Source organism: Schistocerca piceifrons, chromosome 6 (assembly GCF_021461385.2).
Source record: "Schistocerca piceifrons isolate TAMUIC-IGC-003096 chromosome 6, iqSchPice1.1, whole genome shotgun sequence".
Classification (NCBI taxonomy): Eukaryota; Metazoa; Arthropoda; class Insecta; order Orthoptera; family Acrididae; genus Schistocerca; species Schistocerca piceifrons.
In genome coordinates, this window is record NC_060143.1 from 381,759,264 (window position 1) to 381,777,033 (window position 17,770).

At 44.1% G+C, this 17,770-nt stretch overlaps 1 protein-coding gene across 1 annotated transcript in view; it reads left to right on the top strand.

Annotated features, from left to right (window-relative positions):
* LOC124803334 (vesicular glutamate transporter 1) overlaps window positions 1–17,770 on the top strand; it is a 199,208-nt gene that overhangs the window by 120,920 nt on the left and 60,518 nt on the right. The window contains exons 7-8 of the mRNA XM_047264518.1: window positions 5,702–5,876; window positions 16,830–17,119. Of these exons, the coding sequence (XP_047120474.1) occupies window positions 5,702–5,876; window positions 16,830–17,119 (465 nt within the window). The remainder of the gene's footprint in view (window positions 1–5,701; window positions 5,877–16,829; window positions 17,120–17,770) is intronic.

Sequence of the window (17,770 nt, forward strand, 5' to 3'; positions counted from 1 at the left end):
ATTTAGGTCCGAGTAAGTGAAATAAAGTTATTGAAAAGTCGGGTCACAGTAACAAACAAGGAAGAGATGACAAATGAAAGTCTTAGGCAGACAGTACATGATGAACTACTAAAAGCGAATATAAACGTAGGCTTCCGCCGCCATTGTCACTGTCAAAAACACTCTGAAGAAGGTCAGTTGCAACAGTGACCGAAACGTCAGTAGTTTTGCATTTTGACAATGCGCTCACAAACACAGAAAAATTTTATTAACTACTGCAAGAGAAGTTTGGGGACAAAGACAAAAATTGTATGCTCATGTGAAGAGAGTGAATGAGATGAGGATTCCTAATAAAATGCACGGAATGAAGCGAAGGGCAAGAGACCAAGAAACAAGCAGCTACGAAGGATAGCCATAAAGTTTTATCACATCAATAAACAGAAAACTAGACTGTGTCCACGAAACTTGGTCATGGTATTACTCCTTCTCTACGCAAGGAAGACCTTATGGGGACCATTTTCACTACTCAAGAAACGTTCCATGTCATCGTCATTCCGGATATACCTGCCACACTCTGGTTTCTTTACCAAAGCAAAGGGAAACAGTGACTGGGGAATCATGTCAGAAGAATACGTCCACGGGAGGTGGAGGGGAGCCAGGGCGATGAGTGATGTAAAATGTAATAGCCCAAAGAAGCTGTCCGCAGCTCGTGGTCGTGCGGTAGCGTTCTCGCTTCCCGCCCCCGGGTTCCCGGGTTCGATTCCCGGCGGGGTCAGGGATTTTCTCTGCCTCCTAATGACTGGGTGTTGTGTGATGTCCTTAGGTTAGTTAGGTTTAAGTAGTTCTAAGTTCTAGGGGACTGATGACCATAGATGTTAAGTCCCATAGTGCTCAGAGCCATTTGAACCAAAGAAGCAGTAAGCGTGACTTTCCCCGTTTAAGTTGTCGGTACCCCTTCAAACTGTTTTATTTTGTAGAGAAGCGTGGAACAGTGTGTGCTCATTCCAATAAGGTCAAATGAGCAGCTGCTTGAACAAAAAATCAGCGGCATCGCTAAAGGTCATCTACTTTCAATAACGGCTGGAGGAATCGATGACATGCTGGTAACATGAGCTACGATCATGGTGTGAAGTAATTTGGTTCCTCAGTTTCAAGGTGGCTCACGAAATTGTGCAACTTTTACCGTAATTTAGCATTAATATTTTGACGTTATCTGTTGCTATTGCGTGTTGTGTTGCAGAAGTGAGAGTAGCTCATGGAGATTAGAGTCTTATTTCCGAGTGCACTGTGTATACATCGTTCCAAGATGACTGACAAAATGTTGAAGCCGTCAGAGTAGCGGGAAAATTCCAGACAAATCAACAAGGAAAACAGCATCACAACTTCGGATTTCTTGATGTTCTCGACAGCGAATTAAAAAAAAAAAAAAGATTTGCATTTGCATCCGTACAAAATAACAGTGTTGCCTAAATTAGCGACAGACAACAGACAATGAAGAATGGCGTACTTTGAATGGGCTGTGGGTTAAGGTGTGTAATTGAACAACGTTTGGCTTTCATATAAGGCACACTTTCACCTTGACGGCATTTTTAATAAACATAACGTGCACTTATGGCTTCCGAGAATCCAAACATGCGTCATGAGAAGGTGAATCACGCTCTAAGAATTAATGAATGGGGCGCAATCTCAAGTTAGATGTAATAGGGCCATTCCTTTTTTGTACACACAATGAACGGTGACCGTTATCTAAATATGCTGCGTGATAGTTTTCATCCTCAGCTTGTTGAAAAAAGGTTTCAGATAGAAAACAATTATTTCATGCAGGGTGGAGCCAAACCAGATGCATCTAATGATGTCTTATACTTCCTGCACGAACACTTGAAAGCAAATTCCAGATTTCCTAAGCGTTTCCCTTGTGAAAAAAACTGTCCCCAAAACAGTCCTGATTTGAGTCGGTGTGACTTTTTTCTGTTGGGGTTTCCAAAGGAAAATATTTTCCCTAAACATTCTCGTACAGTGATGAAACGGTGAGAACTAATAATTGAGGCGGACAACGAGATAACCTAGGATATGTATCGGCGAGTAACTCGAAACATAGGAGTTCGTGTTGACTAAGTTGGTAGAAATGATGGTTGTCATACTGAACACGTCATAAGTAGAACATAACTTTCATTTAGATATTTAGCTTGTTCACATGTTGTACTTTACAGTAGTGTACGAGGGCTATTCGGAAAGTGAGGTTCGATTGGTCGCAAAATAGAAACCACAGAGAAAATCAAAAACGTTCCATCTGAAACAGTTCGCTATACCTTCCAGCTACTTCTCCACATAGTAGCCTCATCGACTTGGACGTTTGCCGTAGCCTTGTACCAACTTTCCATATCATAGCAGGTAGCTGCCTGTTTTTTCCGTTGTCCGTGACAAAACGTCTTCATAGCGAACAGTTCGCGAAAGCAGAGATGAAAATCAGATGGAATCAAGTTGGGCTGTGTGGTGGAGATCACTTCGCGTCGAAAATACAGCGGGGGCGTTCTTATTGCCCCTGCAGTGTTTTTGATACGAAGAATTGTCATGGAGAAGGAAATGCATGACAGTTACGTTATGTGGGGTTGCATAAAATCAGGCAAATCCTCACAGCTGGCAGCCATACATGGCGGAAGACAGTCGTTCGCCACTGTCCAGGAGTACTGGACGAGGATTATTGACAGCACAGCTTTGTCCGAATACAGGGTTAGCGGTCCAGCCTTCAACAATTGGTAGATGGCTTCTCTCAAGGCTATGTTTGTCCCGAGTTTGTGCGTCTTAGACGTGAATGACTTGGCCGGCTGGGGTGGCTGAGCGGTTCTAGGCGCTACAGTCTGGAACCACGCGACCGCTACGGTCGCAGGTTCGAATCCTGCCTCGGGCATGGATGTGTGTGATGTCCTTAGGTTAGTTAGGTTTAGGTAGTTCTAAGTTCTAGGGGACTGATGACCTCAGAATTTAAGTCCCATAGTGCATTTCAAACAGCCGGCCGAAGTGGCCGTGCGGTTCTAGGCGCTGCAGTCTGGAACCGCGAGACCTCTAGGTCACAGGTTCGAATCCTGCCTCGGGCATGGGTGTGTGTGATGTCCTTAGGTTAGTTAGGTTTAACTAATGCTAAGTTCTAGGGGACTGATGACCTCAGACGTTGAGTCGCATAGTGCTCAGAGCCATTTGAACCATTTTTTGCATTTGAACCATTCGTGAATGACTTGCGTTACTTCCACATGTCGTGCTTGCGCGATACGCTGACGATGCAGCGATCCTTGAACAACACTGCACTCCATTGGATAAATCAGTTGAAATACCCGTAAGGAATACTGGATGGGAAACTCTTCCTGAAATATCACTTTCAGGGAAGCCACAACAGCATCATTTTGCTGCTTCACCAGTTATACCCAATTGCTGTCAAGTCAGAATCTGAGAGTCAGCATCTGAACGTGAGGACCAAACTATACCTTTATCTAACAACGAACCTGCCATCAGTCTTATATTGATGACCCTCCTGAGGGATACTTCGTACTTCGACTGAATACTTCTTTTTATTTCTGTCTTTTTTTTCTGAACTCTATTCGTACCACCTTCTCAGAACACGTTTAAATCCTAATCTGTGAGTGGTGTTTACGTTCGACGCGTATTGTGTATACCTACAGAGTGCGACTGTTTAAAATTACGATGCGTAAGCACTTGAAACTGGCGCATGTTCGAAATTAGCTGATGGTGCAAGTAGAAATAAATTTGATCATAATATCGACAAGGTGGAGAATGGAATAGTCCTTTAAATTTCCAAGGACATATCCAAGGCCTCTTTGACTCCATGACTGGTCCGCGTCCCCCGTGCGCTGGAGCGCCGAACACGCATGTAGGTCAGCGTTCCCCCCGGCTCCAGGGAGCGGTTCCTCGTCTGCTCGTTAGCACCCCACCAGCGCTGCGGTCGTGGGGCGCTGATGGGGTGGCAAGAATGCTGGAGCGGAGCGATGCGATGCGGTGCGAGGCGGGGACAGCAGCCGCCAGGACCCCTCAGGCCGCACCGCCGGCTCCCGCTGCCGGCCTCGTTAGCACACGCCACGCTGGCTGCTCTCTTAAAATTTCCAACGGCGCAACTTACGCAGTTTTACCTCGTTGTGTATGCATTGTAGCGTCCGTACGCCCATGTCTCAGTTCAGTAACTTTTTTCTCTTTTTTCCGTCATTTCCTCTTTGGTACAAGACTAGAGCCGTCCGCGACAAAAAGTGCGAGATAGCGATACCAACATTTTCATATTCGACGGTGACACTCTGACGTTTTTCCATGTCCATCCTTGTCAACAGTTGATGGTTAGAGAGATGACACCACTGTTACAGATAGTCTGCATAAACCAGTTATGTTGGCCACCGATCCATTGTATATATGAATCGTGATAGCCCCTTCAGTATCAAAGGATGCCTTGAAGATGGAGCAATGAAACGCCGAAACTGATAGCTATACAATAAATTACATCATAAGGACGACTGTAGGTGTTTCATTTTTTTACAATTCTGACTTTTTGTCTCTTTTTTTGTCACCAGAGTTATGTTATTATTCATCCAATGATTCGTATTTAAATTCTCGGGCTATCTATTACCCTACCACATGGGTAGTGGCGTAGGTAGTTCGGCACCGGTGCCGAATTTTATCTTAGGGTAAGTCTGGGAGAGTTGGACCACTGTGTGGTACAGACTAAAGGGATATTTCGCAATTGCGCCGCTAGAGAGCTGCTCCCACTATTTTTGAACAAATACACTGCAAAAGTATTTTGTTATTTTCATTTTGGTTCTGGAGAAAAATCACATTCTCTGTTCTTGTGATCCGAAAAATTTTACATAATATTACTATTAAGTCTTAGTTTGCACAATATTATTGCAGTTTTTTTTCACAGCGAGCTCTTGATAAATGTATAGATAGGCATGAAAATATTCTAAAACGGCCATCGATTTCGTTACCTCCAGGTAGCTAGTTCGATCTCTCCCAGATAATCTGGAGATTTGAACCAGTGTTATTTGGGAGAGATGGACCACTTGTTTTAATGTGTAAGAGGGGGAGCACAATTAAATTTATGTTCAAGGCATGTGGAATAATCATACTGAAGATTGCAGCAGTCCCCGACTCTGCTTATTTGCCGGAACATGTGTCTTTTCCAGCAAATTGGAGAGCAGAATGTCACAAACAGGCCAACCAACCATTTAAAAGCTCACCAAAATTCCTAGTGATTCCAAGCACATCAAAAGAGCAGAGTTCTCTGCACAAGCCAAATTCAATCGACAATCTGTAAATGTGGGACCACCTTGATCGGGCTCTTTCCGGCGTGGATGCTCAACCGAGAAATCCAGGGCAGTTGACCACAGAAATGGAGTCGGTATGGATCCACATCCCTGTCGGTACCTTCCAAACCTTCACTGACCCCCTTCTTGGGCGATCGCGCTGCAAAAAGTGGTTATTCAGGTTTTTCACTTGTGGTCACATAAATATGACCGGACCGTGTGCAAGAAGTTCGCATATCATTTCGTTTTAGTTACGAGTGTGCTATAAAGTGAAAAGAAACATAGATTTAACTGAAGAAGTAAATTTTCACAAAATTCAGGAGCGACTGCTTCACCAACTGACTGAAAGTGATGAGGTGAAGGGCTGTACCAGTTTGTTTTAGAAGCAGAGTTCGTGACTTGTACGTGTGGTCGTGCTGCAGGGCGTGACTTACCCGGCGTGCCACGGCATCTGGCGCTTCTGGGCGCCGCCGCTGGAGCGCTCTCGGCTCGCGACGCTGGCCTTCTGCGGGTCGTACGCCGGCGTCGTGCTGGGCATGCCGCTCTCCGGCATGCTGGCGGGGGGCATCAGCTGGCAGGCGCCCTTCTACTTCTACGGTGAGTGCTTGCGGCGCTGCCGTCGCTACCGCTGCACCTCGGTCAACGTCTCCTGCAGGCGCCAGAAGCATCCTTAGTAAAAACTAGCCAGATGACTAATACACTAGCTCGTCAAAAGTATAAAATATTTGATCACTTGAACACCTGGAACTGAGGAACATATTAATAGAATGATAATCCGCTTCAGTTGCTAGTAATCTTCATAATTTATTCCACCAGCGGTTACAAAGTTATATTCTATATACATATTATTACATTAATAGTACAGAGTCTATAAGTGTCTAAACATTTATTACAGTTGCATGTAAAAAATTCAAGTAAATCGAAAACGAACATTTTGAGATATTTTGGTAACAATTTTTCACTTTATATAATACATATAATTAGATTAGATTACATTAGATTAAAACTGAAGAAATTGCAAAAAGGTGGCAATTTAAGGAGATGGGACATGGATAAACTGACTAAACCAGAGGTTGTACAGAGTTTCAGGGAGAGCATAAGGGAACAATTGACAAGAATGGGGGAAAGAAATACAGTAGAAGATGAATGGGTAGCACTGAGGGATGAAGTAGTGAAGGCAGCAGAGGATCAAGTAGGTAAAAAGACGAGGGCTAGTAGAAATCCTTGGGTAACAGAAGAAATATTGAATTTAATTGATGAAAGGAGAAAATATAAAAATGCAGTAAATGAAACAGGCAAAAAGGAATACAAACGTCTCAAAAATGAGATCGACAGGAAGTGCAAAATGGCTAATCAGGCATGCCTAGTGGACAAATGTAAGGATGTAGAGGCTTATCTCACTAGGGGTAAGATAGATACAGCCTACAGGAAAATTAAAGAGACCTTTGGAGAAAAGAGAGCCACTTCTATGAATATCGAGAGCTCAGATGGAAACCCAGTTCTAAGCAAAGAAAGGATAGCAGAAAGGTGGACAGAGTATATAGAGGGTCTATACAAGGGCGATGTACTTGAGGACAATATTATGGAAATGGAAGAGGATGTAGATGAAGATGAAATGGGAGATACGATACTGCGTGAGGAGTTTGACAGAACACTGAAAGACCTGAGTCGAAACAAGGCCCTGGGAGTAGACAACATTCCATTAGAACTACTGACGGCCTTGGGGGAGCCATTCCTGACAAAACTCTAACATCTGGTGAGCAAGATGTACGAGACAGACGAAACACCCTCAAACTTCAAGAAGAATATAATAATTCCAATCCCCAAGAAAGCAGGTGTTGAAATACACTCCTGGAAATTGAAATAAGAACACCGTGAATTCATTGTCCCAGGAAGGGGAAACTTTATTGACACATTCCTGGGGTCAGATACATCACATGATCACACTGACAGAACCACAGGCACATAGACACAGGCAACAGAGCATGCACAATGTCGGCACTATTAGAGTGTATATCCACCTTTCGCAGCAATGCAGGCTGCTATTCTCCCATGGAGACGATCGTAGAGATGCTGGATGTAGTCCTGTGGGACGGCTTGTCATGCCATTTCCACCTGGCGCCTCAGTTGGACCAGCGTTCGTGCTGGACGTGCAGATCGCGTGAGACGACGCTTCATCCAGTCCCAAACATGCTCAATGGGGGACAGATCCGGAGATCTTGCTGGCCAGGGTAGTTGACTTACACCTTCTAGAGCACGTTGGGTGGCACGGGATACATGCGGACGTGCATTGTCCTGTTGGAACAGCAAGTTCCCTTGCCGGTCTAGGAATGGTAGAACGATGGGTTCAATGACGGTTTGGATGTACCGTGCACTATTCAGTGTCCCCTCGACGATCACCAGTGGTGTACGGCTAGTGTAGGAGATCGCTCCCCACACCATGATGCCGGGTGTTGGCCCTGTGTGCCTCGGTCGTATGCAGTCCTGATTGTGGCGCTCACCTGCACGGCGCCAAACACGCATACGACCATCATTGGCACCAAGGCAGAAGCGACTCTCATCGCTGAAGACGACACGTCTCCATTCGTCCCTCCATTCACGCCTGTCGCGACACCACTGGAGGCGGGCTGCACGATGTTGGGGCGTGAGCGGAAGACGGCCTAACGGTGTGCGGGACCGTAGCCTAGCTTCATGGAGACGGTTGCGAATGGTCCTCGCCGATACCCCAGGAGCAACAGTGTCCCTAATTTGCTGGGAAGTGGCGGTGCGGTCCCCTACGGCACTGCGTAGGATCCTACGGTCTTGGCGTGCATCCGTGCGTCGCTGCGGTCCGGTCCCAGGTCGACGGGCACGTGCACCTTCAGCCGACCACTGGCGACAACATCGATGTACTGTGGAGACCTCACGCCCCACGTGTTGAGCAATTCGGCGGTACGTCCACCCGGCCTCCCGCATGCCCACTATACGCCCTCGCTCAAAGTCCGTCAACTGCACATACGGTTCACTTCCACGCTGTCGCGGCATGCTACCAGTGTTAAAGACTGCGATGGAGCTCCGTATGCCACGGCAAACTGGCTGACACTGACGGCGGCGGTGCACAAATGCTGCGCAGCTAGCGCCATTCGACGGCCAACACCGCGGTTCCTGGTGTGTCCGCTGTGCCGTGCGTGTGATCATTGCTTGTACAGCCCTCTCGCAGTGTCCGGAGCAAGTATGGTGGGTCTGACACACCGGTGTCAATGTGTTCTTTTTTCCATTTCCAGGAGTGTATGTGAAAATTACCGAACTATCAGATTAAAAAGTCACAGCTGCAAAATACTAACGCGAATTATTTACAGACGAAAGGAAAAACTGGTGGAAGCCGACCTCGGGGAAGATCAGTTTGGATTCCGTAGAAATGTCGGAACACGTGAGGCAATACTGACCTTACGACTTATTTTAGAAGGAAGATTAAGGAAAGGCAAACCTACGTTTCTAGCATTTGTAGACTTAGAGAAAGCTTTTCACAATGTTGACTGGAATACTCTCTTTCAAATTCTAAAGGTGGCAGGGGTAAAATACAGGGAGCGAACGGCTATTTACAATTTGTACAGGAACCTGATGGCAGTTATAAGAGTCGAGGGGCATGAGAGGGAAGCAGTGGTTGGGAAGGGAGTGAGACAGGGTTGTAGCCTCTCCCCGATGTTATTCAATCTGTATATTGAGCAAGCAGTAAAGGAAACAAAAGAAAAATTTGGAGTAGGTATTAAAATCCACGGAGAAGAAATAAAAACTTTGAGGTTCGCCGATGACATTGTAATTCTGTCAGAGACAGCAAAGGACTTGGAAGAGCAGTTGAACGGAATGGACAGCGTCTTGAAAGGAGGGTATAAGATGAACATCAACAAAAGCAAAACGAGGATAATGGAATGCAGTCGAATTAAGTCGGGTGATGGTGAGGGAATTAGATTAGGAAATGAGACACATAAAGTAGTAAAGGAGTTTTGCTATTTGGGGAGCAAAGTAACTGATGATGATCGAAGTAGAGAGGATATAAAATGTAGACTGGCAATGGCAAGGAAAGCGTTTCTGAAGAAAAGAGATTTGTTAACATCGAGTATAGATTTAAGTGTCAGGAAGTCGTTTCTGAAAGTATTTCTATGGAGTGTAGCTATGTATGGAAATGAAACATGGACAATAAATAGTTTGGACAGGAAGAGAACAGAAGCTTTCGAAATGTGGTGCTGCAGAATAATGTTGAAGATTAGGTGGGTAGATCACGTAACTAATGAGGAGGTATTGAATAGGATTGGGAAGAAGAGAAGTTTGTGGCGCAACTTGACTAGAAAAAGGGATCGGTTGGTAGGACATGTTCTGAGGCATCAAGGGGTCACAAATTTAGCATTGGAGGGCAGCGTGGAGGGTAAAAATCGTAGAGGGAGACCAAGAGATGAATACACTAAGCAGATTCAGAAGGATGTAGGTTGCAGTAGGTACTGGGAGGTGAAGGAGCTTGCACAGGATAGATTAGCATGGAGAGCTGCATCAAACCAGTCTCAGAACTGAAGACCATTACAACAACAACATGATACATATATATACTTATACATTATACGTATTAAAATACCAATATATTAACAAAGTTGGTACCTAGAAACACGCCCATATTACAAATCAACGTTGCGTCAAAATTTCAAAGCAATCGATCAAGAACTTTCGGAGATTAACCATTTTGAACAAATCAATATTTACCCTTTTACAATTTTCCCCTTTTATTACATGTATATTACACATATACCAGATTTCGTTCTAGTAGGACTATAAAAATACTTCGATATTCGAATACAATGTTGCATCAAAATTTCGAAGCAATCCGTGAAGAACTGTCGGATATCCGAGTTTTTGAACAAACAAACAAACAACTACATCTGTACTTACGTAGAAACTGTAAATGCTCCTAATCGTAAATCTTCGAAAGTTTTTGACCGAATGCTTAGAAATCTTGACGTGACGTTGTATTAGAACACGCGTGCGTTTTTCTATGTATATTTTAATATATGTAATGTATAATTTTTTGTAAATCTAATTATAAGGAAAATCTCAAGAAGTTACATATGTAAAGAAATATGTCCTAGAAACATTCCTGTATTAGAATCCAACGTTGTTTGAAATTTTAAAGCAACCAATCTAGAAGTTCCAGAGATTAACGATATTTGATCTACGTTTTTAATTATATAGATATGTAACACACAAAAATTTGTATGTTGGGAGTGCCGAGTACACAAGCTACATTGTTGTTGTTGTTGTTGTTGTGATCTTCAGTCCAAAGACTGGTTTGTTGTAGCGCACCATGCTACTGTGCAAACCTCTTCATCTCCGAGTACCTACTGCAACCTACATTCTTCTGAATCTGCTTGCTGTATTCATCTCTTAGCCTCCCTCTACGATTCTTACCCTCCATGCTTCCCTCCAATGCTAAATTGGTGATCCCTTGATGCGTCGGAAAGTGTCCTACCAGACGGTCTCTTCTTCTACTCTAGTTATGCCACAAATACATCTTCTGCCCAATTAGATTCAGTACCTACTCATTAGTTACTTGATCTGCCCATATAATCTTCAGCATTCTTTTGTAGCACCACATTTCAAAAGCTTTTATTCCCTTTTTGTCTAAAGTGTTTATGGTCCATGTTTCATTTCCATGCATGGCTATATTCCATACAAATACTTTCAGAAAATACCTCCTGACACTTAAATCTGTACTCGACGTTAATAAATTTCTCTTCTTCAGAAACGCTTTCCTTTCCATCGCCAAACTACATTTTATATCCTCTCGCCTTCGACCATCATCGGTGTATTTTTCTTCCCAAACAGGAAAACTCATTTTTTACATTAAGTATCTCATTTCCTAATCTAATTCCCTAATTAATTTAAATAGACTACATTCCACTATCCTCGTTTTGCTTTTGTTGATATTCATCTCATATCCTCCTTTCAAGGCACTGTCCATTTCGTTCAACTGCTCTTCCAAGTCCTTTCTCCGACAGAGTTACAAAGTCATTGGCAAACCTTAAGATTTCTATTTCTCCTCCTTGGATCTTAATTACCACTCCTTTTTTTCGCTTCCATTCTGCTCACTCAAAATATAGATCGAATAACGTCGGGGTTAGGCTACAACCCTGTCTCACTCCCTCTCAACCTCTGCTTCCTTTTCGTGCCCCTCGACTCTTGTAACTGCCATTTGGTTTCCGTACAAACTGTAAATAGCTTTTCGCTTCCTGTATTTTATCCCTGCCACCTTCACAGTTTGAAAGAGAGTATTCCAGTTAATACTGTCAAACGCTTTCTCTAAGTCTACAATGCTAGAAACGTACCTTTTAAGATAAGTCGTAGGGTCAGTATTGCCTCACGCGTTCCTACATTTCTACGGAATCCAAACTGATCGGCTTGTACCAGTTTTTCCATTCGTCTGTAGAGAATTCGTGTTATTATTTTGCAACCGTGACTTATTAAACTGATAGTTCGGTAATTTTCACCCATGTCAGTATCTGCTTTCTTTGGTACTGTAATTATTACATTATTCTTGAAGTCTGAGGGTGTTTCACCTGTCTCACTAGGTGGAAGAGCTTTGTCATGGCTGTCTCTCCCAAGTCTATAAGTAGTTCTAACGGAATGTTCTCTACTACCAGGGCCTTTTTCGACTTTGGAATTTTAGTGGTCTGCACCATTCTTCACCCATTGTCATATCTCCCATCTGATTTCCATCTACGTCCTCTTCCATCGCCCTTGTATAGACCCTCTGTTTACTCCTTTCACCTTTCAGCTGTCCCTCTTTCGCTTAGGACTGGTTTTCCATCTTGCACACTGCTACACTGAGTTGGTGTTATTTTCATAGTGATCCACAAGAGTTGGCAACACTTGTGCATGATGAAGAGGCCGAACGTTCACAAGCGTATACCACAGGTTTCCACTGGGAAAAAATTCTTCTTTTGTAGCTAAGGTACAATAAAAATTAAGGTACACAGTTGTTGCCAGAGTGTCTGAGAGGCTTAAAACAATCATCCTCTCTGTTGTACGCAGTACACAACACTAAAAAATGTGTTCAGATCCTTCTGCATTTCGCGTTTTCTTAAGCGCAATAAGAGAATGGTATCCTCGGTTTTGAAACGGGCCAATAAAGATGAATAATATGCATTTGTAATAGTTTTATCCTTTTCCAGATAGTCGATGAGGATTATCCCTTGCGAATCCGAAAAGACAGTCGCCATAACCTTTCCGGCCAAAGGAATGGTCTTCGCCTTTTTTGGTGCAGATTCTCCCTTGGTAACCGATTGTTTCGATTGTTCTTCGGTGTCAGGACTATAGTAGTGTATCCATGTTTCATCCACAGTGACGAAACAGCGCTTAAAGTCCTGTGGATTCTTCCTGAACAGTTGCAAACCATCCTTGCATCACTTCACACGATTCCGTTTTTGGTCAACAGTGAGCAATCGCGGAACCCATCTTCCGTATAGCTTTCTCATGTCCAAATGTTTATGCAAAATATTATGTACCCGTTGATTCTAGATGCCCACAGCACTAGTAATCTCACGCACCTTAACTCTTCTGTCATCCATTACCATATCATGGATTTTATCAATGATTTCTGGAGTCGTAACCTCCACAGGGCGTCCAGAAAGTTGAGCATCACTTGTGCCCATATGGCCACTCCAAAAATTTTGAAACCACTTATAAACTGTTCTAATCGAAGGTGCGGAGTCACCGTAATGTTTATCAAGCTTCTCTTTAGTCTCCTGAGGCGTTTTGCCTTTCATAAAGTAATGTTTAATCACCACACGAAATACTTCTTCGTCCATTTTTTGACAATCACTCGACTTCTTTGATTCGCACGAATGCCAAACACAAAGAAATAGACCAATATGGCTGAAACTTGGTGTGTGCTCTTTCCAAAGATGCTACTAACTAAAAATGACCTCGATACGCGCCGGTGGTCACAACTCTGGGACTTTGCATGGACTTTTCAAACACCCCTCGTAGTGTATCGGTTCACTCTCTTTAGGAAAGGACGCTCTCGGGAAACCGCACGATGATCCTTATGATGCACACTCCAAACTTCTGCCACTTTGGTTAGATGAGCACCTCGGTGAGCTTTCGCTCTTCCTAAAAGAACCTTTGACGAAACGCGCTGCTCTTGTGTGGATGTTCTCGACTTCCTCTATGTATCCTACCTGGTACGGGTTCTGCACTGAAGAGAAATATTTAAATATCGCTAGCCACAGACTGCCCTTTCTGAGGTGTTTTCCAATGAAAGCCAGCCATTTGCCTCTTTTGCTATTAGTTTGTGTGGTCGATTCATTTCGAAACGCATCTTATGTCTCTTTATCAACATTTAAAGGATGATGTAACACGTTCCAGTGTTTGTTCGTTAATAGCATAATCATCCAAAAACGGGTTTTCCGCCTGTTAATGCGCGATATGTTTCATTTCGTTATGGTGAGGGTCAAGTGTCGATCCTTTCATGCATTTCACTTTAATATTCTACCATTGCGACTTCTCTGCAACAGCATCATCTGGGAGCAGCCCCATGGAGCATCCTACATTACGCTCTACGTCACATACAAACTTTAAATTCTGAAGGTGTCTCCCCATCAAAAATAATGTGGTGTGTTCTATTCACTCTTGCGGCGTGCTACGCGAGAGAAATTACGTGGCGCATTGTTCTGACGTGTAACCTCGAAACTTTCATTGGTGGACGCTGATTAATTTTCAATGCTTCATTTTCGAAAAAAAAACAAAATCTGGACAAGTGCTAGTAGGACTCGCGGTGAGTAGTTTGTATCAAACTTTCTGAGATAAATGGCCGTATCTGTTGACTGCATTGGCTTAGAAGTTTAAACGTTTTACAGCGTCAAGACCATAGACGTATTTGAAAGAAATTTCAACTCGATACTCTATCTGTTTCTCAGAAAAAGTGACCTTAACAGACGGACAGACAGAAGAACAACGAAGCTACGTCATAAGTTTTCCGTTTTTACAGACTGAGATGTTGTGTGGTAGTAAGTTCCTTCGGGACCAAATTGCTGAGGTCATCGCTCCCTAGGTGTACACATTACTTAATCTAACTTAAAGTAACTTACGGTTAGGATAACACACACACACACACGCCCGGGGGAGGACTCAAACTTCCAACGGGGAGAGCCGATCGAACCGTGTCAACGCGCCCTGGACCACGCGGCTACCATGCGCCGTCCGAATGAGATACAGAAGCCTAAAGACAAACGCTTCATGCTTTCTTTGTCCTGTGAGACAGCGTTAAATTTGTTACTACTCCAGAAATAAAAATTAACTCCCCACAATTATGAAGCTGCTTAACGTAATTCGTTGGTCTCAACTACCAGTTTCCAAATTCTTCACATTTAGTAACAAGAACTTTCTACTAAGCTCCAGGGACCAATGAAATACCTGTCAGTTTGAGTATTAATTTGTGACTGAGGTAGTATATCTCTTCGTGGCGTCAAAGTTTCTTTGGAATGTATTTAGTATCCTGCTTAGTGATGCAACCAATTAATCAGCGGTGCAAGGTTACTACTATCGAAATCCTTGTTTTTGGCACTTACCACCTTTTTCATATGCACACATTCTGACAAAGTTGCAATTAGTGAGATTGTGAAACCTGAGATACACTGAGGTGACAAAAGTCATGGGATAGCTGTATGCACACATTCAGGTGGCTATAGTGTCGCGTACACAAGTTATAAAACTGCTGCCCATTGCCGGAGCTGTCATTTGTAGTCAGGTGATTCATGTGAAAAGGTTTCCGGCGTGATAATGGCCGCACGGACTGAATTAACAGACTTTGAACGTGGACTGGTAATTGAAAAAAAATGCTTCAAATGGCTCTGAGCACTATGCGACTTAACTTCTGAGGTCATCAGTCGCCTAGAACTTAGAACTAATTAAACCTAACTAACCTGAGAATATCACACACATCCATGCCCGAGGCAGGATTCGAACCTGCCACCGTAGCGGTCGCTCAGCTCCAGACTGTACCGCCTAGAACCGCACGGCCACTCCGGCAGGCACTGGTAATTGAAGCTGGACACATGAGACAATCGATTTCGGATATGTGTCAATAATGCGCCCTGATCTCCAAATTTCAGGCATTACCTCTCACCACGAGAAATGCAGTGGCCGACACCAATCACTTAATGACCGAGAGCAGTGGCGATTGCATAAAGTAGTCAGTTCAAACAGGCAAGCAATACTGTGTGAAATTACTGCTGAAATTAATGTTAGACGTACAACGGAAGTATCAGTTAGGACAATGCAGTTCAATTTGGTATTAACGGGCTACGGCAGCAGACGACTGACGCGGGTGCCTTTGCTAACAGCACATCACCTACAGCGCCTTTCCTGGGATCGTGACCGTATCGGTTGGACCTTAGACGACTGAAACACCGTGGCCTGGCCACATGAGTCACAATTTCAGTTGGTAGCGGTTGATGGTGGGATTCGAGTGTGGCACAGACCCCACGATGCCTTGGACCCAAGTTGTCAACAAAGTACTGTGGAAGCTGGTGGTAGCTCTAGTCCAACTGAAGCGATCATTGACTGTAAATGGTTATGTTCATCTACCTGCAGACCAATTTCAGCCATTCATGAACTTCATGTTCGCAAACAATAACAGATTGTTTTATGGATGACAATGCACCATGTCACTGGGACATAACTGTTCACGATTGGAATATTCTGGACAGTTCGAGCGAGTGATCTGGCCACCCATATCGCTCGGCAGTACGTAATCGAGAGGTTAATTCGTGTACAAAATTCTGCACCGGCAACACTTTCGCAGTTATGGATGGCTTAGACGCAGGCTGGCTCAATATCTCTCCAGCGGACCTCCAGTCACTTGTGGAGTTCATGCCATATCGAGTTGCTGCTCTAGGCCGGGAAAAAGTAGGTCCTACACTATATTAGGCGGTATCCTATGACTTGTCATTTGAATGACTGTCGGAGAGTGGTGACGTGCTCGCCTCCCATGCAAGCAGGCCCGAGTTCGATTCCCGGCTGGGTTGGAGATTTTTCTCCGCTCGGGGACTGGGTGTTGTGTTGTCGTCATTATCATTTCATCCCCGTCCCTGCGCGCGAGTTAGCCAATGTGGAGTCGAGTGAAAAAAGACTTGCACTTGGCGGCCGTACTTCCCCGAATAGGGGCCTCCCGGCCAACGATGCCATACGATCATTTCCATTTTGTCTTAGGTGGCAATTATGTCTTACACTCCTATAAAGTTTATCGAGACATTTACGAAGTTGTTACCAGGAGACGTTAAGCGTCGCCTTACAGTGGCGTGTGCCCACAGGCCACGTGGGATTTGCCGAGCAGTCTAGAGCGCTGCAGTCACGGACTGTGCGGCTGGTCCCGGCGGAGGTTCGAATCCTCCCTCGGGCATGGCTGTGTGTGTTCGTCCTTAGGATAATTTAGGTTAAGTAGTGTGTAAGCTTAGGGACTGATGACTTTAGCTGTTAAGTCTCATAAGATTTAACACACATTTTAACATTTTCGTGTGCCCACAGGCGTGGTGGGCCTGCTGTGGTACTTGTTCTGGCTGTGGCTGAGCTTCGAGAAGCCGTCGAAGCACCCGAGCATATCGGCGCGCGAGCTGCAATACATCGAACAGTCGCTGGGGCAGTCGGTGAACCAGGCCATGCCGACAATGTCGACGACCCCTTGGGGCGCCTTCCTCACGTCGCTTCCCGTCTACGCCATCGTCGTGGCCAACTTCTGCCGCTCCTGGAACTTCTACCTGCTCGTGCTCTTCCAGGCGCCCTATCTCCAGAGCTCTTTCAACATGACCATAGAGGAGGTAAATCTCGCTTTTCTGGATTAACTCTTCTAATTCAAGTTAGAATCAGTTATGAAATACAGATTAATGAATTACAACCACAAGAAGACCAAAGCATACGTAACGGTACTGCAGGAAATGACCCAGTGTATATAAAGGAACTTAGTACAGTACTGAAACCCTTAAAAATGAGGACAGAAGCTGAAGTAATTAAGTGCCAAGGTCGGGGCTTGAAACCAGTTCTTCTGCTGATGAGAAGTGAATTGTTTGTGTTTGTGAGGCCATCGGACTAAGACAGTCGGTGCAGCTGTGTCTGCCAGAAAACCAGGCTGGGGCAGTGGATAGCACATGTGCCTAGTAAGGAAGGGACCACGTTCAAGTACAGCCTTGACACAATTTTAATTCATTACTTCGGTTTCCGTCGAAGATAAAATTGAGACTCAGTGTGTTTCCAGGTAAATGTAATTCCAACAGATCTTTAAAGAGAGGCAAGCCTAAAGGTTAGATAAAATGAATTTGGCAGGTTGATTCTTAAAATAAAGTACTTAATATAAGTAATCAACATTGAGAAAGGAAAACCATATCCAATGTATGCAGAAAATCTAAAGTAATCTTAATTTTAAAGCAATTTGAATGAAGTTCTTATAATAACTATCGTTTAATAAGTTTGCG